At 32.1% G+C, this 24,328-nt stretch overlaps 5 protein-coding genes across 5 annotated transcripts; 1 reads left to right on the top strand and 4 right to left on the bottom strand.

The window, feature by feature from the left end:
• Positions 1-787: 787 nt before the first annotated feature.
• Positions 788-4,320, bottom strand: LOC107024261 (membrin-11). The gene is made up of 4 exons (XM_015225200.2): positions 3,970-4,320; positions 2,404-2,524; positions 2,167-2,316; positions 788-1,164 (listed from the first exon to the last, which is right to left on the bottom strand). Exons 1-4 carry the CDS (start codon positions 4,266-4,268, stop codon positions 1,003-1,005), a joined length of 732 nt encoding a protein of 243 aa, XP_015080686.1. The 5' UTR covers positions 4,269-4,320; the 3' UTR covers positions 788-1,002.
• A 958-nt stretch (positions 4,321-5,278) lies between these two features.
• LOC107024161 (glucan endo-1,3-beta-glucosidase 12) lies at positions 5,279-6,672 on the top strand. Its single transcript, XM_015225073.2, has 3 exons — positions 5,279-5,489; positions 5,586-5,840; positions 6,432-6,672. The coding sequence occupies exons 1-3, from the start codon at positions 5,435-5,437 to the stop codon at positions 6,464-6,466; spliced, it is 345 nt and encodes a 114-aa protein (XP_015080559.1). The 5' UTR covers positions 5,279-5,434; the 3' UTR covers positions 6,467-6,672.
• Positions 6,673-6,857: 185 nt separating this feature from the next.
• Positions 6,858-10,229, bottom strand: LOC107024160 (transmembrane protein 256 homolog). Its single transcript, XM_015225072.2, has 5 exons — positions 10,097-10,229; positions 9,937-10,007; positions 9,749-9,829; positions 9,370-9,413; positions 6,858-7,240 (listed from the first exon to the last, which is right to left on the bottom strand). The coding sequence occupies exons 1-5, from the start codon at positions 10,209-10,211 to the stop codon at positions 7,141-7,143; spliced, it is 411 nt and encodes a 136-aa protein (XP_015080558.1). The 5' UTR covers positions 10,212-10,229; the 3' UTR covers positions 6,858-7,140.
• A 2,643-nt stretch (positions 10,230-12,872) lies between these two features.
• On the bottom strand, positions 12,873-16,652 carry LOC107026501. Its single transcript, XM_015227482.2, has 2 exons — positions 16,289-16,652; positions 12,873-15,788 (listed from the first exon to the last, which is right to left on the bottom strand). Exon 2 carries the CDS (start codon positions 15,683-15,685, stop codon positions 13,319-13,321), a length of 2,367 nt encoding a protein of 788 aa, XP_015082968.1. The 5' UTR covers positions 15,686-15,788; positions 16,289-16,652; the 3' UTR covers positions 12,873-13,318.
• Positions 16,653-22,346: 5,694 nt separating this feature from the next.
• Positions 22,347-23,139, bottom strand: LOC107025435 (F-box protein SNE-like). The gene has a single exon (XM_015226222.2). It carries the CDS (start codon positions 23,004-23,006, stop codon positions 22,524-22,526), a length of 483 nt encoding a protein of 160 aa, XP_015081708.1. The 5' UTR covers positions 23,007-23,139; the 3' UTR covers positions 22,347-22,523.
• Between the last annotated feature and the right edge of the window lie 1,189 nt (positions 23,140-24,328).

The raw sequence follows: 24,328 nt of genomic DNA, 5'->3' as shown, positions 1-24,328 counted from the left end.
AAAGGTCCCTCTATCATAGTGTTGAAGCCTTTTATTGAATTTATGAATAAACTGCAGAAACGCTTTGCTAATGAACGGGGAGTTATCCTCCAATATTTGGAGATCCTTAGGAAGTTGAAACAAGGTAAGCTGTGTGATAAAGAGGCTTATAATGAAATTGTGAGAGTCTTTGGTGAAGAAAATCAAGATTTGATAGATGAGTTTGAGTTTCTTCTTTTGGGTAGAAACGGAATTATTAGAAAAGAGAAGAAGAAGAAGAAGATTACGATGGAAGATGAGATGAATTCAATGGAAGATGAGATGTTTGAGCTTGACATCAACTTGACCCGTAGGAAAAAAGCTGAGGATTCTGCACAAGAGCTGATGAAGTCACTACAACAACAACATGAGGAGGAGGGTCAACAAATCAATATCGACATTAATTTCAGTGCTGTGAGTCTGGGATACATAAGGAAAATATATAAAGAAGAAGGTTCCTCTATTATAACAAGATTGCGGGATGATCCAACGAGTGTTTTGCCCAAAATTTTGAAAAAGTTGGAATCGGAAGAAAAGGTGCTGATCAGAAAGTGGCGTGATATTCATGAGAAGAAAAAGAATCCATGTAATTAAGAAGGGGTTTGAATGTAGTTTTTTTTTTTTTTAATGACAACGAAACCCTAGCACAGGGTAAAAACCCTCGCTCCTACAAGGGGTTTCGAACTTGAAACCTCCAACATGAAAGTTCCACGTCCAAACCACTGGGCCACCCCAAAGGGTTTGAATGTTGTTTTACTTTGTTATTATGTCGTTTAATAAAATCGCAATTAATTAGAGTAGTAATTGTTTACATAATTCTGTATGAACTCCATTAACACACCAGTAAAGTTTCCAAAAATGATGTTTTCATATTCAATTCTACATTGCAATGCTTTATCAATTTCTTCATTAGTTCAAAATGGCTAATCAAGTATCAAGTCAAATTTCCCCAGATACTCGCTAAATGGTCCACAGCAGTACCAATTACCTTGTCCACCTCCAAATGAAAAACAGAATCACGATTGTTAAGACCATCCCTGCATACTTGATCCATCTATCAACGCGATTCCTCTTCTCAATGAGTCTCATTACAGAATTTGAAAGCCCCAAAGTGTTGAGCACGTCCAGTGCTTTACGTTGAGCTCTCTGCAACAAGGTTTAACAGAAGACCAGCAGTTTAACCATAATATCCTTCAGAACACAAACTTTAGGAAGTAATAACAGTAACCGTAGCAAAAGAATATAACCAGAGTAAATGATAACAAATGTTCACTGCCCTGTATTCCTTCAACAAAGTAAAAGTTTTTCCACATTTTATCAAGGGGGTCCAACTCAAGGCCCTACAGATTTTAAAAATCAAACCTCCATGACCTTGAACTCAGACTAACACGTCTCACTTTCAACCAGGAAGTTAAAGACCCACAAGTTTTTGGATAAATTTCTCTTGCAACCAGAGCTTGATAAATAGAAACCTTACACAAACAAGACCTTTTTACTGTCCTTGCCTTTCTGCTTCTTGAAAAAAGTGTTGGCACTGAAGAGCAAAACTTGATTAAGCATCCCTCATGTTTTTTTCAAAAAACAATTATGAAGACTAACCATTACTGTTCTATCTCTAAATTCATTTAAGCAAAACATGGAGGAGAAAAACCATACTTTCATCAGCTAATATATATTGACTATTTCAACTTCCCCCTTCGAGCCAAGCATAGCTGGTGAATGTAGTAATAGAACTTGGATTTACTGCCCCTCTGTTCACTTTTACTTGTCCACTATTCCAAAAATAGATTTTCACTTTTACTTATCATTTTTAACATATCAAGAAAAGACAATTATTTTTTTCCATGCTTTACACTTGGCGATAATTACTTATTCCCAAATCATTTTCCAAAACCTAATACTAAACATCAATTAATAGGGGTACTGTGGTAAACTAGCCATGTCAATATTGTTTTCTTAATGGGTGTGACAAGTAAAGGTGCACGGAGGGAGTATAAGATAGCCAAACACTCTTACCAACAGGCAATCTTTACTCCACTTTCCAGGCAAAACTCCCAGCACATAAAATCTCTTTTCATTGCAGAACTAAACAAGCTTCTATGCTGTAAAATATGTAAATAAGTGAATCAGGTCTCCATCAGAAAATACCTTCAAACGATCCCTCTGCTCGCTATATTTGGATAGAATGGCCACACCTGTTGCCAGGGTTTCTTCCATTATTCTAGATGAATTACGAGCAGATTGCATCGCCTGTGCTTCGTCATCAAAAATCCTCAGAACATGGGATGAATCACCATTCTAGAACATAAAGTAATCCATTAGAAGGAAACATCAGAGCATCAACAAAAAAAAATTAATAACATCACTAAGAGAACAACGTCATACACTTCTTCCAATCAGTTCTGCTCTCTCCCGGGCTTCTTGCATACGTCGCTGATGTCTTAAATTATATTTATCCAGACTGGCTTTCAAAGAGTCAGCTTCTTCAGCCACTTGTTCCACTTTTCTGCATAAGGAAGACATAAACTCAACATGCAACATCAACGTGAAATGAGCACAAGACTGACTATCATTGAACATGCAATAAACAAGCTCCAAAGAGCCTGACCTTCTGGTTTACTCCCAGAGTATGACGGTCAACTTAATCAGCAACTCCTTAATTCAGTAACCAGGATCATCAGATATTCCAAGTTGGTGCTTTCTCCATTACAGATTTTGCACCTTTCTCAAATACTCCATATGACTATAATTCTCTTATGTAATCCTAGCGGAGCTAAGTAAATAATCCAGTGACATGCAACATTTTTTAAAAATAAGTTACTTGTAACTGATTTAATAATATTAGGAGCTCCGTTAACCTAAACACACACAGAATTCACTCACCTGTCTAAATCTTCATCCATACATCGAAAGTTGATAACCAGATCGATACACATTTTTCCCATTCCCCAAGTTCAATGGACACCTAATAGGATGGAAACAAGAGGGTCACTAACTCATTTTCTCACGTCCCTTTAAAATGGCTTTTATTTCTTTACTTGTTTGGATGGTTGTTACCTATTGTATAGTATAATTAGGAATGTGATTCATTATACTTGAATCACCACAATTTACAAAGTATAACACCAAGAAAAGTTGCCGCTGAACATTAGAAAGTGGAGTGATCCTACTGAGATTTTAAGCCTCGTTTACTAAGACCAAACACAGTACTTCAAGCATTGTAAACTACATTTCTAATGTGAAACCTATACATACTCCATATACAAATGTCAACCTCATCTGAATGGAGAACCAACTAACCTGCACAATGCAGACTAACAACTCTAAGTGAAAGTCAACATTGAACGAAAAGGAAAGAGTAGGAAAAATATGATGTCAGCTCATAAAGAATTGGGATTCAGCTACCTTCCGGCCTCCATTAAGCACCTTCGTCAGTTTCCCTCAAATGGAATCAAAATTTTACATGGAAAGGATCTTAACTAATCGGATCCATTAATAAACAACCTCCAAATTCAAATCAACTCAAAATTTGAAACAAAAAATATTGTCTGACTCTATCTTATTTGGCACTAATACTCTTAAACCTGATACTTAAAGGGAGAACAAAAGGAGAAAAACTTAAAGCAGCAAATTTCAATGAGTTGTATATTTTTTGTTCACAATCCTGCCTAACCACACATCAAACTTACCACAAGACCAATGTGCAATTAGACCTCTCAATTATAAATATTCACCTTAATCGAAGAAATCAACCACACTAGACCAAAAACTGCAGAAAAATTAGACTTCAATTTTAACTAATCAATAATTTATATTTAGGTCCCAACTTACTGAATCAGCAATATAAATTCTAGTATGTATTACGCTCAAATCATTCCAATACTACGTAATTTGAATTTTATCTTAGCAAAGCAATCTCAATACAATAGATCGAAATTCGATGAACCCTACCTTTTCCAGAGATCACGCTGGGATTTTGCAGATATGGATCGCCAGAGAAGTTCCATCTTAGAGCAAAGAGACTGGATCTGAGCGATATCTTGCCTTACTGCATCAAACGGTTGTTCTGAAGGATCTGTCACGACAGCACTCGAGGATGAAGACGACGACGAAGTGTACTCGAAACGCTCGAGCCTCTCCAAACCATCTCGAGACTTGAGTAAGAGCCGTCTCGAGCTTTGGTAAAGTTCCGATAAGGTTCCACCACCGGCACCGGAATTTCCTTCTCCGATCCCAACCGCCGTTGCCATAGTTCACGTATCTTCTGAGAGCTTCAACTTTGAATCGATCGGAATTCCCATACATTTGAAAAATTACAAGAAGGTTCGCTTAATGTATTTTCTGTATTTGCAAGAAAACCCCATCTTTTTCTGTGATGTACAAATTAGACCTTAATCCTAAGTGGAATTATATGAGTTCATAATATTTTTTTAATTACATTCGTAAATGCGCGACACCAACGTTTTTCACTATTTGATTGATCACTAGATCACATTTTTAGTTGTTTGTATTACTACTATTTTCTAAATTTATATACTAATATGTAGGAGTGGAGTTAGAAGTTCGGATACGAATTCAATCAAATTCAATAACTTTTGCTCTAAGAATACATTTGTATTAATAAGTTTATTAAATATATACTAAATCAATTTTAGAGCTCAGCATTTGAAATCGTCATTATAAATTCAAAGCTCGTAACGTCAAAATTTCTAAGTTTGCCTTTACTAATATGTCAAGAAATCCATCTCTTAGCCTCTGTGTTTTAATAAAATGCATTGTGTAAATATATTGAGATATTTAGCCTTTAGAAATCTAACATGCACTCATATACAATATTAGTGGTTTTACAATTGTTCTATATGAATAAAAACTTTGGTAATTAGCTTCTCCTTCTTTTTTTTTTTAATTAAGATGTAGTTTTATTCTTTTAAGCAGACTAAATTTGGTGAGCTTATATTTTAATCATCTCTAAAACCCTCACTCTAAAGTGTTTTTCTTATTTAAATTATTTTGTTGATTCTCTAAACCCTCTTTGTAACAATCTCGTTTATTCTGACATTTTTCAAAAAAAAATGTGCATATTTTACTGATTAATTTCTTTTTTTAAAAAATAAATATACATAAAAAGCACTTGTTCAATTCTGTATGGTCATATATATATTTTTGTAAGTTAATAAGAATCTTTTCTAATAAACAATGTGAAAAGTAACATTAGCAGAGCCCAAATTTTATTGGTTAAACCCCTGCATGTGAGACCTGGATAACATCCCACTTCACCAAATACCAACAACAAAAAAAAAACATTAAACAAACTTGTGCATTACATTATAAATCTAGATAAACTGTCAGTTGAGCACCACTAGTCCCATAACCCCAAAAGAAATTGTCAATCTCACCTTGTCACAAAAGGAGAAGTATGTCAACAAGTTTTCTTGTTCTGCTGCTTTTCATGTTTGTCACAAAAATTTCAGGTAAAATCTAATCTACCCTCCTCAGACTTTACTCGTGGGATTCCAGTGGATATGTTGTTGTTTGATAGTCGCACATTTTATTCCCTTTTTTCATAGTGAATGGGCAGCTAGAAGAATGGTGCATAGCAGATGAACAGACACCAGATACTGAGTTGCAAGTGGCTTTAGATTGGGCATGTGGAAAAGGGGGTGCAGATTGTAGCAAGATTCAAAAGGACCAGTCTTGTTATTATCCAAATACTGTAAGAGATCATGCTTCTTATGCCTTCAATAATTACTTTCAGAAGTACAAAAAGAAAGGTGGAACCTGTTTCTTCAACAATGCTGCCATGGTTATTCAAGTTGATCCTAGTAAGTACTACCTGTTTCCTGTCTCAATTTGCAAATTATATAATGTCTTTAACAAGAAGCAAATGACAGATATAAGGTTAGTAAGTAATCAACATGTGCCAAACTACACGATTAGAGGAATGGCGGGAGTATACTCCTAAAAGGGAGATTCTCGTTCAACTAAGAATGATTCTCATGTTTGGAAAAAGTAAGCTCAGTATCGATAACAAAGAATATAAACTGAAGATCAATAATGAACTTCTATGTTATGTTCAAATCATGGATCCGCTTCTGTATCCACTATCCAAATGCACCAACGACATCTTGAATAAAAGGGTGGGGTGGGGGTAAAAGGAAAAACTCGTCTTGTGTCCAAAGGAATGTCTAGATCATGTTATCACATGAAACCATGTTAAAGTACAAAGAGAAAAAGAGACGACCATGTGAAATCTTCTATGCTAAGCTAAGTATGGATCTGGATCCTCTTATATACTATTATGTGCTATTAAGTAACTTTTACTTTTTCTCTATCTTCTTTACAGATTCTTTACTTGTTGTTAGTATACAACAACATATCAGCTAACTTTTGATCCACATTTTACTTGCTTACAGGTCATAATTCTTGCCACTACGAGTACATGCCCTAGTACTTTGTGTTTTCCAGTCTCTTAAATGCCAAGTTCAGGTTTTCATCATTTATTGCCAAGAAAGATAATCCGGAGATTAGACAACTGACTATATCCTGGATTTGAGTAGTTGAATTCAATATGTTGTATCAATTTTTGCAATTAAAGATTCGAGATAGAGGCTGCTAATTAATCAGGCAATTGTGACATCCACTAGTTTATCTCTATTTGGAGCATCTATACTTCTATAATACAATTTCAACTAGTGTTAAGTAAACCAATTAAAAGTCATATGAAAAAGATGAGGGCTAAATCAACTCAATTTTCATACCTTGGTTTAATTGGCCAGGGTGACTCCACTTGCTAGATATAAAGCTCAGGCTCATGCCTCATGCACTATGGCGAAACAATATGAAAGCTCGAACTTAGCATTAACTTTGTATTAGGAAATTTCAAATCAACTTTATTGATAAGTTATATGGTCCAGCATTCAGTATACTGAACTTCAACATCTCTTTTACACATTCAAGGAATGTCGAATGGTGCTTACATTATATTTTCACCAATCCGTTGCTATTTTACAGAAAGTGAAACAGAAGTGTCACTAGCCCGTTTGATTCACCAAATGCTTAATAAATCTGCAGAATCAATCAAGTTTAGCAACTGCTGCTTGCTAACTCTGGGCATCCGTTCTCCTAAAACAATAAACTTGCCCAAGCAGCAATAAATGCAAAGCCACCGAGAGGAGCTAAGGTTGAGTATTTCCTGTCTTCAAGAAGTGCAACAGCATAGCACCTGTAGACAGACAGACCAGCATTTTGCTTTTCTTAATTACACTCATTACTGAAGTGAAAATGTATATTCACCGAAATGTTCACTAAAGAAGATAGTAGTAGTAGTAGTAGAAGTATTCAACTAGACTTCCAATATATTTAGGAAATCAATCATCTAAGAAAAATATATTTGATTCGTTCAGACTCTTGTCTAGATAAAACCTAAAAAAAAACATTTTGGCATTTATATTATAGAAATCGGACAAGTTGAGTCAAATTAAACCACTAAATATTCATTTGTAATGAATATATGAGCGAACTGAAAATTACCAGCCTGTATCAGAAGGAACACCTATGCTTGACCATCCAAGCATGTTCATTCAAATGAATGCTGAAGCGTCCAACTAACAAACTTTCAAGCAATGCAGTTTCTAAGTAATTTGCTTTCGGTTCCAAATCCCTAAGTTTTTAGGTCCAACATCATCAATGCTTATGCGATTGTTATATGTTAATAAGCAAGTTCTAAATGCAACAATCACAAAAGAACATGACTATGATTACTAGAAATTGATTCTACTTGTGGGAAAACTACTATCATTATCTCATAAATTTCACTTCTCTAACACCTTAAACATGAATTTCTTTGAAGAAAAAGGGGTTTTGCATAACTAAACTAAATAGGAGCAATAACTTGTTTTAGAAATTATCATGACTTTTAGGATATCAAATGTCATAAAAAAGTTACCAGAGGATCCACAGCCAAAAAAGAATGAAATATGTAAATTACATAAATTACATTGCAGATACATGCCAAATCCTTCAAGTCCCCAAACGATATGCTTAAATATTAACAACGTATATTACATACTATATGGAAAGCTACACGAATTTTATGATCAACAAAAAGTTTATCCAAAAAAACTAATGGACTTATTTTTATGGGCTCTAAATGTTACTTAACACATAGTATACGATCAACTATTTTAAACTTCAATATTCAGTAGCCCTATAATATAAAGACATTCAAACTGGAAAAGCCAAAGCTTGACCCACATTAAAGTTGAAACCTACTATGGAGAAATTTTGGAGTTTCAAGACAAAGAAATCAAACTTCTTAATTGGTGAAAACTGATACTGATAATCACCTTCTTGTCTAATTATTGCACTTCACAACTTTTATGGTCCCTTACATTCTGAATCCGTGGATAGATTATCTTTTTCCAGCATAAAATGACACGTGACCTTATAACATCAGCTTACAAGAAAAGGTAACTGATCCATAGATAATATTCTTTGAGAATTTTCAGTTTTTTTTTTTTTAATAATGAAGTAAAAAAGATCAGAGGTATGGGTTCTGATGTAGCCCAAGTAGTCATAGAAGTGAACTATCGGGCAACGAGAAAACCTTCAGTTTATTTTTAATCACAGTGACGGAGATGTTCAGATTTAAAGAACAGAACTCATAGTTAACGATTTCACCAATTACAGGAAAAGCCTTCTTTTATTTGGTAACAAATAGGAATCACAAACATTGCTGTTCAGAGCAGCTTTTAGCATCACAAATGTGCAATTTATATATAGTGTGTTCTGGACTTAGCTTCCCATATTCACAATTTATGCTGGATCCAAAGCTCAGTCGAGACTAATTGGGGTCCTTCTGTTATTTAGAAATCTCTAGTAGATTTAATTGCTGATTAACAGATTTAAACATGATTACACTTTACAGCGACAGGAGGAGCTGAAGAGGGAGATGCTCCTGTCAATAGATTACAAGAAAAGGGGGGAATTTCTGAACTGTGCAATGCTATGCTTTACACCTGTTTGTATAGATACTTATGATCTAGAAAATGATGTAAGTTTGGCAAGAATACTTCTAATAGATTTCCATTAGTTCCTAACCCCAGTAACTAACAGACAACATTGCAGCTGCAGATATCCTAATATTTCAAAGAATACTTTTCTATAAGTGTGTGTGCGTGAGCGCGTGTGGGTCAGTAGATTTAAAATTTCACTCAAGGATTATGAAAGAAAGTGTCTTTGAGCTTACACTTGCTAGTTCTCAATTTAGAACAAGGTAGAATGGTGTCAAAGCACTAATATCAGTCCATTCAAACACGACTAGATGCACAGAACAGAAATAGAAGTACTTACGTTCCAGAGAAAGCCATAATTCCACCAGTTAACAGCCCTCCAAACTACAATAGCAAAACAATAACAACAACTACCCCTCAGTCACAATGCAGGAACCAAGATTTTCACTTTAAGCATTCAAAATATAAAAAAAAGTTAACACAAGAAAAGGGATTCAAAATATAAAGAAGTAAACATACCAAGAAGTCAAAAGGGGTTCAATGTCTACTATATATACATTAAAAAAAAGATAATTTAGATATTCTATATACAATATAATTTTTCAACGAACCCCCTTCCTGTACCCCGTACCCTGTACCCTAGCTCCAGCCCTGCTCAGTCCCAAATGAGTTAGGATCCCGTACTTAAAATTAGTGACAAAACCATAGAGGGAACTCACAATGTTGGGATGTTTAGTGGTAGGCGCAGCAAGAAGGGCAGCAGTGTGAACCAGATGGTACAATGACGCAGTATTCCACACCTGCGATTCCCAATTACAAACAAAAATTCAATCTTTATTCATAACCCAACAAAGAAAATACTAAATTGAATAATGGGAAAAAGGGGTTCAAAAAAGAAAACAAGAACCTCTTTGTAAGTGGGGTTTTGGGGCTTGAAACCATGAGCACCATAAGCTCCTAACCCAACAGCAGCTACACCTGTTTCCCAAAGCTTACAATATTTCAGTTAAAGATTCTTTAAACCCAGAAAATCATTTCTTTATATGAATAAAAGAGAAGTAGTTTACCAGATATAGCAGCAATCTTGTGCCAGATTTGAGGATCCATTTTTGATGATTTCTGGTTTTTGCATGAACTGGTTTTGATCTTTGCAACTTTGTTCAAGTTTGGTCGCCGCAGCATAAGTCTGTTGTAGCCTCAACTTTGACTTATATATATTTTTATTTATATAAACGTTCACATATATTCGAGTCATTACAAATGCTCACATATGCCCTTCATTCATTTAACAGAAGTTAAAAAATTAATTTTAAATTTATATTTATTACTTCTAATTTTTAAAAAAAAATTATTTAATGATATATATGATTCTTCTATCAAAATTCAAGATATATTTTAATTTTTTTCATATATAAATTATTTTTTGACTTTTTTTTATTATAACTATTTAAGTTTCTTATTCTTGTTTTGTTTTTTTCTTTCATTATTTAATTTAAAGAAAAAAAATTAAACTATTTTTTTTGTGCGTATTGAAATTTAATTTCGTATTTGAAGAAAAAAATTGATCATCTACAATAAATTTTACAAGAATATTAGTGAAACATAAATAAATTTGATTATCAAAATAATAATTATAAATTAGTCATTGAAACAAAAAAAAGTCAAAAAAAATATGTTTGACGAGGATTAAATTTACTCATATGCGATAATATTTTTTAGAAAAAAATAATAAAAATTTAGATTAAAATTATTTTTTTTCATTTCCGTTAGAGAAAAAAGGTATATGTGAGTCATTTGTTTACAAGTAGGGGTATATATGAGTCACTTTCATAATAAGGGGTATATCAGCTCTAAATGACAAAATTAAGGGATATATCAGACCTTTTTCCCTTGATATAAACTTATTTTTTTACTATTTCTTAAACAAGTAATTATGTGGGGGGGAAATTTCAATACAAAAGGTATAATAATTTTGTGGTAAATATAAAATAATTATATCATATATTTGATTGAAAGTATTAAATAGTGATTGAATTATTTTAAAGATTCAATAGGCAAAGAGACGGAGGACTAATGCTAACGGCTTTGAATATAAATATATTATTTGGTAATAATATTGAATTTGATATGAGATTGATGCGTTTAATTTAAACATATGAGTAATAGCAACACATTTATTTGAGAAAACGATGTCATTTCCTTTAAATTTGTTATTCTGAATAACGTGTTAACATGTATTTGTAACTGGAAGTAATGATTTACTCTAAATTGAAGAAAACCTTGGCAACCTATTCACATCGAGTAAAAAAGACTCTTTATCCCTAACTATTGTCTCACTGTTCCTAATTTACGACATAATTATTGTCAAAAGTTTTAATTATTGGCAATCTACTTGATTCGTCTATATTAACTCTACAATATACTTATAGGTCACGAGATATATGGAAAAAAAAATGATAATATGATTTTCCATTGGAACCTCGTAAAGAAACATCTTATTCTTTCATGAGTATTAGAAGTGATAACATTAGGATGAGGGAGGCAACGATTAGACCTAACAGAACGTAGAAGTATCTTATGGCTTACTGGTGAAAGGTGATCAAATACTTGGGTATAAGCAAATAGTTATGATTTGCACATTGATAAAATATTTGTCAAATATTATTAAAAGGTGATCAAATACTTGGGTATAAGCAAATAGTTAGGATTTGCACATTGATAGAATATTTGTCAAATATTATTAAGTTTTACTCCAAGTTCTCAACACTTTAAACACAGTAAACTCAAGTCTTTGGGCTGAATAAACACTTACAACTTAGGCCAGAATTACTTGTTCACAACATAAAATATGGTCAATGAAAAGGCTAGGAGTTATATGTTATGAATGATTGTTGGTTAAATGATGATAAACACATCTTATGATATGTATTGACCTATTTTTCAAAGTTCTGGGAACTCGTAAATGAATGTCTCATTCATTCACTAGTCGTAAAGTGATAACATTATTTGAATTGTAGGGTGTTTAGAAGTCCCATTGACATGTTGATCGTAGTTAAATCACTACAATAGTTGAGAAGTTGAGACTCATACTTTTCACTTTAGGATGGGTGAGGCAACAATCACACCTCACAGAACATAAGAGCGTTTTGTGACTTCCTCGTGAAAGGTGATTCAATACTTGAGAACAAGACATAGTTACCACTGCACATTGATAGAATATTTGTCAAAGACAATTAGGTTTTACTCCACGTTCTCAACACTTTAAACATAGTAACCTCAACGTCGTAGCGTTGAATAAACACTTGCAACTTCGACCACAATTACCACTTGACAACATAGAATATGGTCAATGAGAAGGCTAGGAGTTATATATTTTAAAAGATTGATCATTTTCATCTGATTATTTTTTAAGCCCATCTACTTCCTATGATCAAGGACATTACACAGTAAGGTCTTACCATTATGGTGGTACAACACTAGCATGCTTGTATCATTTTCTTCCTAAAGCCTCACAAAGTACCTAAAATAAGATTGTTAGATTCCTACTAATACTTCAAGGTAGACCAATAAGGCTCACCACCATTCACAATCTCACATTGTTGGCTTAAGAAAATATATTTTTATCTCCTTGTAGTTCCCTACAGCAAATAGGGCAAAAGTTTCTTTGTAGCATTAGAAACATAGCATTTACCCCATACACACCAATCCAATAACAGGCATGAATTAGTTAGCATTTGTTTCTGGAGCAAAAACCATACTGAGAATATCGAAAATCCCATCACCCTGGGTAAAGAACAATCATACATCAAATATTTCAATACAAAGATTTGTTTAATCAAACAATTGAGTGAGAAATCAGTAACCAGGTTAGTTAAGAGGAAATATTCACTGCCACTGAAGAGAAACCAAGATAAAATTGAAAATTTGAACTACAGCAGTTGGATATTTCAAGGATGATTTGATGCCTATAACACTGCAGTTCCTGAGAACATTCAGCTAAGGCATCAAGAATATGTCCCTATAGTGTCACTAAACTGAGACATGATAAGCAGAGTTAAGACCAGAATAAGAAATACTACTACAAGTGGCTAACCAGAACTATAGCCGCCTAAAACAATAGGGGCATCTGTTAAGTATCACTTGGATCCTTGGAGCTATCTAATATTTTGAGAATCATTCTTCATTTTGTATTAAAATCTATACAATTTGAATCTCGATACTGTTAGAATGACTGATGAAAAGGACCTCTGATTTTAATACCTTATTTATCTAGGTCTTTCCTTCTTCACCTATACCTCTGTTACAGCCCGAAAATGCTCACCTGGTGTAGCAGAGAAATTTTTTTCCATTCTGCTGGGTTCTTCACAACTATGAACTTCCTTTACAGATTGAGGAAGCTCAGTGGAAATCCTGAACAGGTTTTGTGGATCATTCGAGATATCTTGAATCTGCAAACCACATCTAGTGCCATGGAGCTCATCAGGAACACCAGGATATTCTGTTTGTCCAAGTTCTTCTTCCATCAACATTTTGGTTTCAGCCTGAGATGTCACATTTAGATCAAATCCCACTGGGCTTTCAGCTTCAGTAGTTCTTTCCTCCTTGGCGTCATTTACTCGCTGAAGTAAATCTTCTGGAATTGCAGCAGGGTCAAGATCCCAGCACCCCTCAGGCAGGTTCATTCTTTCACCTTTCAGTAAGCAAGATGGTACCTGATGTGAAAATCGTAACATCTCTCTTCTTGGAATCAATCGAATTGCATCTTTGTTTGTGTTTCTAGAGTATACTGTCTTGAACCCATCAAGTTTAACCAAAGGAGTAACACAGACACCAAGCTCTTCAGAATAATCATCAAGAACCTCAACCATTTCATACTGGTGCCTTACTTCAGCTGGGGTTGTTCCGTCCCAATCTGGTGACCAATTTCGATATACAGCCCAAATGTCTCCACTTTTTGGGTAGATTCTAATACTACCTCCCCTTCCAACTTTCTCCTTACTTAGCAGGTGAGAAAATATGTTTACATGCTCAACAATTTCAGAGTTAAAGGCCCTAAAATTTCCACATGACTTGGTAAAACCAGAATCCAGCCAATTGACCAGCCCAAATTCGCTATCCGTCTTTGAACTTATGTAGCTGATATGAACTTTGAATGGTTTCAAAGATATGATTTCACGAATCAAACAATACAAGCGAGGCATGCCATCTTCCTCATCATATAAAGCCCATATCTGCTTAGGTTTGAAGCAATCTTCTGACCTATCCTTGTCAAAATCATGGAAGTCAGAATCTGGGACTACTATTGTCATGGACCCAGTTTTCCCCAGTTCTGATTGATGAACAACAATTTCCTGCACTGCTCCTTTAGGTCTCTCACCCGATTCACCAAACTCAGCATCCGCCTTTCTCTTCTTCTCGGTCTCTGCAGCAGCTGCTTCTGAAGCCAACTTGATCTCTTCCAGTTTCTTGCGGATTTCTGCTCTTGCCTTGTCAATTAGTAACCTTCTCGCATCAAATGCAGGAGCAGCAGAATGTCTTTTTATTGAAGCTTCAGCAGGATTTGGAAGCTTAATATTTTGTTTCAAATTCCCGTCCCCATTTCCATCAGCCATTTTAACTTCTCCAGCAGTTTTTAGAGCCATTTCTCCATTACTATAGCTGTATGTACCTTCCACACCAATTTTTATCTTCTTAGGAGGTCTACCAGGCCTGCGGGGGATTTGTTCATTGCACACAGCATGCCCGTTAAGAACCCCGTTGCTCACCATCTTTTTCACTTCATGCTTCCCTCTGCCTCTTCTTCTGGTGATTTTCCTACTTGCCTGGTGTGCAAAACTGACAGCTGTGGATGATCCATTGGAATCTAAAATTGGAGCAGAATTTCCGCTGGAGCTCCACTGAAAGGACAAATTGGAGAGATGCTCGGAACAAGGTCCGGAATGATGTCCTGAGACCCCATTATTTGCAGCATAAACAGATGTTGTTGGGACATATGTAGCCCCGCAACCATGGCTTCCATATCCATTAGACCAAGAGCTATAGGAATAGGAACCATTGACCGGAGCCAATCCTGTTTCAGCAGCTATGAAAACCCCACGACAGTTCTTACAGGACAGTCTTTTGTTCAGGTACTTCCTAAGATATTCATACTGAACGTGACAAGAGGTACACACGGTCCAAAATGTATCAAGCCTATTATGAGAAACTGATGAATTGGAGTAACTGTCATAGCTCCCAACACCAGAACCATGCAGAGTAAATAAACTTCTCCTGTGATCATACGAGCTTCTTTTGGAAACATCAGACAACACCGTCCATGCTTCAGAGACAAGTCTAAATGCACCATCAGCTCCAACACTTCTGTTCTTATCGGGATGGAGTAACACAGCCATCTTCTTATACTGTTTCTTCAGCTTAGCCTTGTCAACAGAGGAATCTAAACCCAGTATTGCATAGAAATCATATTCTCCATTAACCTTCGTCTCTGCAGCACTAAGGACTCCAAATGTCGCTACCATTTGTGATATTCCTTCCAAGTGAGGGTACAACATCTGAGCTTTCAGAGCATAATTTTTTGCACCCAAAATGTCTTTCTCCACGAATCTCCTTTCAGCATTTGTTTTAGCTTTCAATGCTTCCTCCATGTTCGTTCCCATCTCTAAATCCAGAATTTCAGCCCGACTTCCCAACGAAATCCTTCAAAAGCTCACAGGTTTTTATAAATAAAACTCAATTCGCATAAAATACATGGTTACAGGCCTGCAATTAAACGAGAAATACTTTAATGTACAATTCATCATTCGAAATCAACTCACTGATCGACCTTCAATAGTACTCAACATTTCAGTAATATCCTAACCTTAAATAATAACTAATAAATCCAACAAGGCTAAATCCATTAACCATTATATACATCGAAATAAATATCCAGATCTAAATCTATAATCAAAAGACCACATACTCCGTACAGAAAGAACAACAGCTCAAGTCATCAATTGACTCAGTCAAATTCAACAGAACCGACACCTTTCAACTTCTTCAATTTCAAGTCAAAACACTTCAACTCACATTCAATTTCAATTCAAACAAACAAACAAAAAAGTCACACAAAATATTTGCATAATTTCAAATATACTAGTAAGATCTAAACAACAACGAACACAAAAGTTCAAAAAAATCATACACAACAGACAATATTAGCACAAAACTTAGCTAGATTCAGGAGAAGAAATTTCAAATGAGAATCAAAGTGGACTTACAGAGACTAAATCCGACTGACATACGAATCTCCGTAGATCAGTAAAAAAAACACTCTTGATCTCAAAATTTGCAGCAGATCTCAAAATTAAACTTCAAACTAAAATGACAAACTCAAAAGAAGTACATCATTCAACTTTAACCAAAATTAAGGTAATCGTATAGTGAAAACCGAGATTTTTGAGAGAACTACAGACTTTTTTCAGTTGAAGTTTTCGGCATCTGACGGCGGCGTTACGGCGGAAGAAACCGTCGGAGACGCCGAAGAGTAGAAGAAGTTTTTTATTTTTTTTTTGTTTATTTTTTACTTACTATTGCAACTAAACTGAAACAATACTGTATGAGATGGTTTGATTGTTAAAAATTAAAAATAGAAATAGTAATATATTAGAAAATGAAATGATTACAGAGTGAAATATTTCTACTTTTTAATTTTTTTTTTCAAATTTAGAATGGCAAATTTATTTTTTACCTTTATAAAAATAAAAAAAATTGTACTTAATTATAATATACTTTATATATGTGGAAGATAATATCATTCTAGAAAAAGTCAACTATGTAATTAAAGCTAGTATTACAACTTTTAAAAAATCTAAATTATAAATGTATATTAATTTTTTACTTTAAATATCATTAATCTTCTTAAATTGTAAACTAATAATATTGATGAATGAAATAAATCTAAAAAAGAGAGGAAGAAAAACCTTGTCCATAGGGATTGGGTTTTGGATTCTGTGCACTTAATTGAATTTAAAATTTAGAGAATATAAATTTTTATTTCATATTTTATTTTTATTTTGAATAGGAAAATTAAGGTATCAATTTTTTTTGGGGTGACCTAAAATTAAAATGTTTGGTTAAGATTAGATAGTGGAGAACTTATATTATAAAGAGTTCACAAGTTGTCTGCCACTTGGCTTAAATCTATTGACATTTCTAATTTTTAGTATTATTTATAGCAAATATATAATTTTTTTGTAGTATTAAACTTACTTGTACTCAATTATTTGGAAAAAAATATATGCATCTTTTCTTCTCTTTAATTATGGAATCCCATGACTCATAAGGAATTTATTTTTTTTAGAGTAAAAAAGTAGAGATTCCAAGAGAGGGAAACAGACATAGAATACGTTTTATTTTTGTCATACTTTAAATGGAATATTTTATTTTTTTCTACTTACAATTTGTTTTAAAGTCTGATTAAATTTCGTCTCACTACTAAAAAAAATTGCTTTTCGATCGCTATAATGTGTCGGGATGTAGAGCAATTCACCCTTACAACCTATGATGATCAAGGTACCCCAGTGGTAGAGTCAAAAATTAGTGAACAAAAGGACTTTAAAAAAGGTAAAAAAAATGTTGTTAGTAAACAAAAGCTCTTTTAGAAAAGGTAAGAAATTGTTGCTAGTAACGAACACGCGATCACTAATTCATTTAAGGTGTTTAAAATTCATTTAAAAAGTCTAAAATTACAGAGTTACAACAACCTATTATGTCAAAAGTGTCCAAAATATGTCACTTAACCACTTAGTATATCATTTTAGTTGTATATACGGTATTTTTTTTTCTGACGAATAACTTGCATGTGCCTAAGCCCATCTAGTTACCTTGTTCTAAGTCACTACACGGAATGAACATGTAGTCGTTTATAGTAATATCATGTATGTTATGTTCGCAACGAAATAAAGAGAAAATAAATTAAAACTCTAAGCTCATAAAAAAAACTCCATTGACGAAGCCTGTCCCTTCTCCAGCTTCTTGTGGTAGAAATAAAGAGAAAATAAACTAAAACTCTAAGTTAAGGCGTTTCCATCTTTGATTAGATAGAAAAACTTTATTTTTCAAGATGAACCTTTTTTGGGATAAATTTGGTTTCATTAGGCTAATATGTATTTTCTCTTTTTAATTAGTGGCCTTACTAAGAAAGTCGAATTAGTTGGTCAGTAAATTTCAAATATCTCAAAAAAAATATACAAGTTGAACAAAAGCACTTTGGTTGTGTTGAACGTGTACCATAGATGTCTATGTCTATCACCTTCTCCCTTAAAGATGAATTGCATTGGAATTTAATTTTTTGTAGAGCAGACAACACATGGCTAGTAGTACTTTTATCTGTTTTGGAAGGAACATAACTAAATGCATATGTCTCTAAGCTAGCAACTTACTAACTTATAGTATACAAATACTTATCATAGTGTTAAATGTGGCAATTTCTCTTCCATGATATATAATAATAACAATAACATATTGAAATCTCGTGATATATAATAAGATTTGAAGAAGATAGAGTATACACTACAAATGTTCTTGAGTTCATATATATATTATAAATATGGACAAGTTGGGGAGCTTAGTCATGCTATCATGATATATGCTAGTATTTTAATTTTTTTTTGGTTTGTTTTATGATAAGTTTGTTACTATGATATTTAGTGAACACCTTGACCTACCACAAACAATTTACAATTTGCATCTTTAGTTCTCTTAAAAATCAATCATTTTAAAAAGTATTTGTTTTTTCACTGTGGTAGGTGATGTAATTAAGAATAACATTCACACTTTTATTCATAGCATTGGTATGTGATAAGTCAAAGACTGAAATGAGAAAAGAGTCAAGATATATTTTGACTATTCATTTAGATTAGGCCAAATACATAAATAAATCCCTAAACTTGTTGAGTTTTTTCCCTCAGATATCTCAACTACGTCATTTTTCAATTGAATCATTGAACCACCCATAATTTGTTTCTTTAAAACACTGTTGGTTGATTTTGATCAGCTTTTCTATTGTAAATGTCTTCAATTGTGTTCGAATTGTAATAATTTTGATTGAAGGTGCTAGTCTCATTTGTTTCCTAATGTGTTCAAATGACTTAAGTAAAACACAATTATTCTCAAACATTTTCACTATCAATTGGACTAATGATTTGTGGAACAACATATGTATCCTCTATCAATACCCCTCACAAATCTGGTTCCACATCAGACAACGATGTTTGTTTAAACGGAACAAATTATGAGGGTTCAATGATTCAATAGGAAAATAACGTGGTTGAGGTACCTGAGGAAAAAAACTCAACAAGTTTAAAGATCTGCTTATGTATTTGACCTTTAGATTAATGTTATGTGTGTATACGTTTAACCTTTTTATCCAAGATCAAGTGTAATATTACAATCATAAATCTTGATCTTCTGGTTGGGCTAAAACAATTTAAACATATTTTTAAGTTTTAACGTGTATGATGTGATATCGTCAATTTGAGTTATTTTTACACTATTTTCTTTAATATATTTCATATCATTCAAATATAAGCGTATCAAACAACATTCTATAAGTAATTTACTTTCTTCTGTTAGCAATGTGGATTTTGTTCACGTATGTCCAACACTTTTGTGTAATTCCCTTTTAAATTGGTATATATAGCTGAATTTATGAATGTAATTAACTAATTTTGTATAAAATGTATAGTTTATATATATATATAAACACCTTTAATAAATATATTTTTATACGGGGTAGATATATTATTATTAAATGTATAGAGACTGCTATTAAAAGCATTGGTAATGTGAGTATAAACTGAAAGTATAACTATGTGGATGTAATATATTGTGTTCGGTTGTATATTTTGAAAAAAATCTTTGATAAGTTTAGTTATTTGCGAGAAATAAAATGTACAATATGCTAAAATATCTTTTGAAAATTACATTTATATTCATATAATTTAAACTCAATAAATATGTAGATAAAAAGAGTTAGAAGTAGGGTTGGATTATAGGGTATACATACTGAATCATCTTATCGAAATTAAAATTATTGATGCCACGATTTCAATGTTTAATGTGCATTTGAAAATCTCATAATGTTCTACTATGATATTTGATATTTATAAAAAAAAGAATAAAATTTATTGAAATATACTATATTGAAGTATATAATTATATACCGTATCATTTAAAAAAAGCTAGAAAATATATAAATTAGTATTAGTATAAAACTAATTGTTTGGTTATTGAAACTTTGATTATTCTATCTTCACTGAAATATCACTTTTTGTTTAATGATTAGTGATGAAAATTGTTTGTAATTTCTTTTGAATATTTGTACATGTATAAAGTGTTAATATGATATAGCTGAAACCTTTTCTAAAAAAAGTCAAAGTCATAATTTTGTAGTATATAATTCTCTAGTATATGAATATCCGTAAGTATGGGTGTCAATGGTGAGGTACGGTATGGTCCGTTATTTTTTAAAATTATGTCATATCAACTTTTCGGGTATTTTATAATGTATATTTAAAAAGAGATTTTTAAAAAACAATCGAATCATATCAGTTTTTCTTTGGAATCGATACGGTTCAACTAATTTTTGATTTTTTTTACTTTCAAAATATACTACTATTAAAATATTTATTTCACAAATATATTCTTAAAGAAACACTTCAATTCTCCATCAAGAAGACAAGAATATAAAATTTTGTTGTCGTATTGTTTGATTTTAAACATTTAATAGAAGTGTTTGCTAGATTTTGTTGTGTTGTTTGATAGAGTAGCTATTACAATATCTTTTAATTTTAAATTTAATTAAGCAAAGACTGAGTAAAGAGCAAAGATTCAAAGTCATGCCTAGAACGTAGGTTATATTTTTTTGAAAAATGCAATAAGTAATTTAACATATTGTTAGGGGTCGTTTGGTTAATGTATAAGAGCCATCTTATTCATATATAAAAAGTTTAGCTTTACTATGTTTGATAGAAGTTTTGTATTAGGTATAAAAGTCAACATAATTTATACCATGTTTGGTTGCATTTTTGTAGTCCTACATAATTAATTTAAACATAACTTATGAGGAAATTTATGTATAAAGTTATACAGGGTAGAAGGTGTTATAAGTTATGTGAGTATTAGTTATACATGTATTAAAGTGATAAATTACATATTTTCCCTATTAATTTATTTTATTGTTTTTAATTGAAAACTTTATTGTTTTCCTATATATAAGTTTGTTGTTTTTATTTCTTTTTTATATTTAATATTTTCTTTTTTTATTTTTTTTATTTTTTTAATTAGAAACTTTATTGTTTCCTTTCAACATGTGTTGTTTTTATTTCTTATTATATATAGATTATTTTTTTTCTTTTTATATACTTACCATTTTGATTGATTTATGCAAATATAAATATTTTTTCAATATTAAAAATTAATTGTATATTTTTTAACGGTACATATGCTAATTAAATATTAACATTATATATTATTCAGTATATTTCATATTTTATTAGCATGTATTATTATGTTGTTAAATACATTTACATATCATAAGGTTATTTTAATAAAATATGAAATATATTGAATAATATACACTAAGGGGTTGTTTGGCTACTGGTTATATTTTAGTGTATAAAATATATTTACATATCATAAGGTTATTTTATTCGATTCGGTTGAAAATTTTTCTTTTTTTTTTCATAAATTAAAATGACCATTTTAATTGTTCTTGATGGTTATACACTTAAATAAAAATGTATAATTTTATTAAAAATAAAATAAATCGGCCTGGATCAGCTAGATTCGATCAATTCTGTCGATTTTTTAATTTGAAATTCAAATATTTATTTAAAATGCAATAAATCAATAATCAAAGACCTGTTAATGTAGTACCCTCCTTGATGTCATAAAATGATATTGTATGAGTTTTTTGTGTGTGTTTTGCATGTGCTGTAATATTTTATTGAATGTAATAAACATTAGTATCCACTTTTTTAAAAATACATGTTATGAATGACGATAATCGATAAGTAATCGGTAAATTAAATTGGAACGAATCAATACCTTAGTAATCTTATAGCGGTTAGACATGTATATAAATCGATAACTCATATTATTAAGTATGAAATTGAACTAAACTGCCCTATAACCATCCTTAGATACCAGGAATAATAATAGTAAAATTTTATGTAATTAATATCACCAAATAGCTGGAAGTTTCAATTTTGCCAAACATGAGATAAAAAATAAAAAAATACGTAATTAAGATTAAAGAATATTGAAGCTACTCAATAATAATAATATGAAGCTTATATATTCGCATAACGAATTTCGAATTTACAGAAATAAATATAATTTTGTGTTTCAATATAATTTAAATTTAAAACATCTAATTAAATATAAAAGAATACTTATTACTTCTCGCCAAATAAGCTTCATTTCCAAATTAAATTTGAATTTCAATTCCATTCAAACATTCACAGCCTTACAAAGGAACATGAGCGACGATACACACGGCGCCGCCGCAGCGTCTCCGCCGCCTCCACCCCCATCACCACTACCGCCGGTCAATAATACTCGCTCATAATAATCCACACAAAACAGCGACAACGATAACTCGACTTCATGACGAGTCCAATAAACTCGTCTCACAATCTCGGAATCAGATTCCATTCCAATCGGCCTCCATTTTCGCAATCGATTCAATACTGGCCTCACGCAGACCATATACAGCCGCCGGTACCCTCCTAGTGCCAAAACCACCGTCCTCACACCTTCGAGCGGCGGCGACACGTGGCGGAAGCAGAGATGCTCCCAGAGAGAATCGTTCCGAGCGATACCGGACCAGAGCTTACATACACAGGCAGCTACTCCCAATGAACGGCCGTCGAGCCTCTTCAATATCTCAATCAACACATCCTCATTATCGTTGATGAAAAAATTGGTATCCATTGTTCAAACAAATTTTGAAGGAATGGAAGGGTTAATTAAAGGTTGAGATAAGGAAGTAAAGAGAGAAGTAATGGCTATTTGTAGGGAACAAATTTAAGAGTGTAAAGGATTTTGACTCTTTTATTTTTTTGTCGTGTTCAATTAAATTTGAATAACACATTATAAAGGTTTATTTAGAGGGATATTTCTCATAAAATTTTCTTTATATATTGAGTTCGAATTTAGACTTATAATTAACGATAAAACAGTCATGTTACTTCATCATAACTCATAATGGTAAAAGATTTTGACTTAAAAAATTGACGAGAGTGTGAATTTATGGATTTCAAAGTAGAAAGAGGTATACACGTTTTAAGGGTTTAAACAACTACTCCCCCCGCTTTAATTATGTGACACTTTTCATTTGAGAGTCAAATATTTGAGTTTGATTAAAAATTCGTGTTTGATTAAAAATTCGCGCGTGAAATCTTCAATTATTTTAAAATGAGATATATATATTTATAAATTATATAAAAAGTATTATAAGTCACAGTAATTGATTTATAATTATTAAAAGATATATAAAAAATTTAAGATAAAAAATATTCTTATTTGAATCTCAAAATCTGAAAAATGTTACATAAGTTGAGACGGAGAAAATAATATATCCAAATAAAAAAACAATTTTAATAACGTATAAATAGCATTTCTTCTATCTCAATATATGCGATATACTCTTTTTTTTAGTTCATCGCATAAAAATAATGTATTTTTATATTTAGTGTAACAATCTAAACTTAAGTATTTATTTTACTCATACGAACATTTATCACTTATTTTAGATTATAAATTTCAAAATCTTTAATTTTTAACGTTGTAATAAGTCAACTGCATCATATAAATAAAACGATAAAAAATATAATTTTTCATTGAAAAATAATAAAAATGAACCCCTAGACGCTTAATAGCTCTCGTCCCGAGGGAGTGGTAGGTAAGGTATCGAGGAGAGAAGAGAAGAAGACAAAGGGAAAAGTTAAAAAGGGGCAAAAGAGTTTGAACAAAGAATCCAAAACTAGCTTCTGAATTATTAGATTGAACTTTAAAGGGGGGAGATGTAAGACATTGGGAGTTATCCACACGGATTTTAACTTGATGGATTTGACTTTTACTACTTGTATTTTGATATTATGAACTCAATTTTAGTTTTTATTGTAATTTTAGTAAGTCTTCACATATTTTCTTTATTTTAGTTTACGTATTTTATTATTATAGGTCTCAAATTATAATAATTATTTCCTCTGTTTCATTTTATGTGAGTTAGTTTGATCCGGCACAAAAAATTT

This window comes from Solanum pennellii, chromosome 7 (assembly GCF_001406875.1).
Source record: "Solanum pennellii chromosome 7, SPENNV200".
In the NCBI taxonomy this organism is placed as follows: domain Eukaryota; kingdom Viridiplantae; phylum Streptophyta; class Magnoliopsida; order Solanales; family Solanaceae; genus Solanum; species Solanum pennellii.
This window is presented reverse-complemented; position numbering and strand designations above follow the sequence as displayed.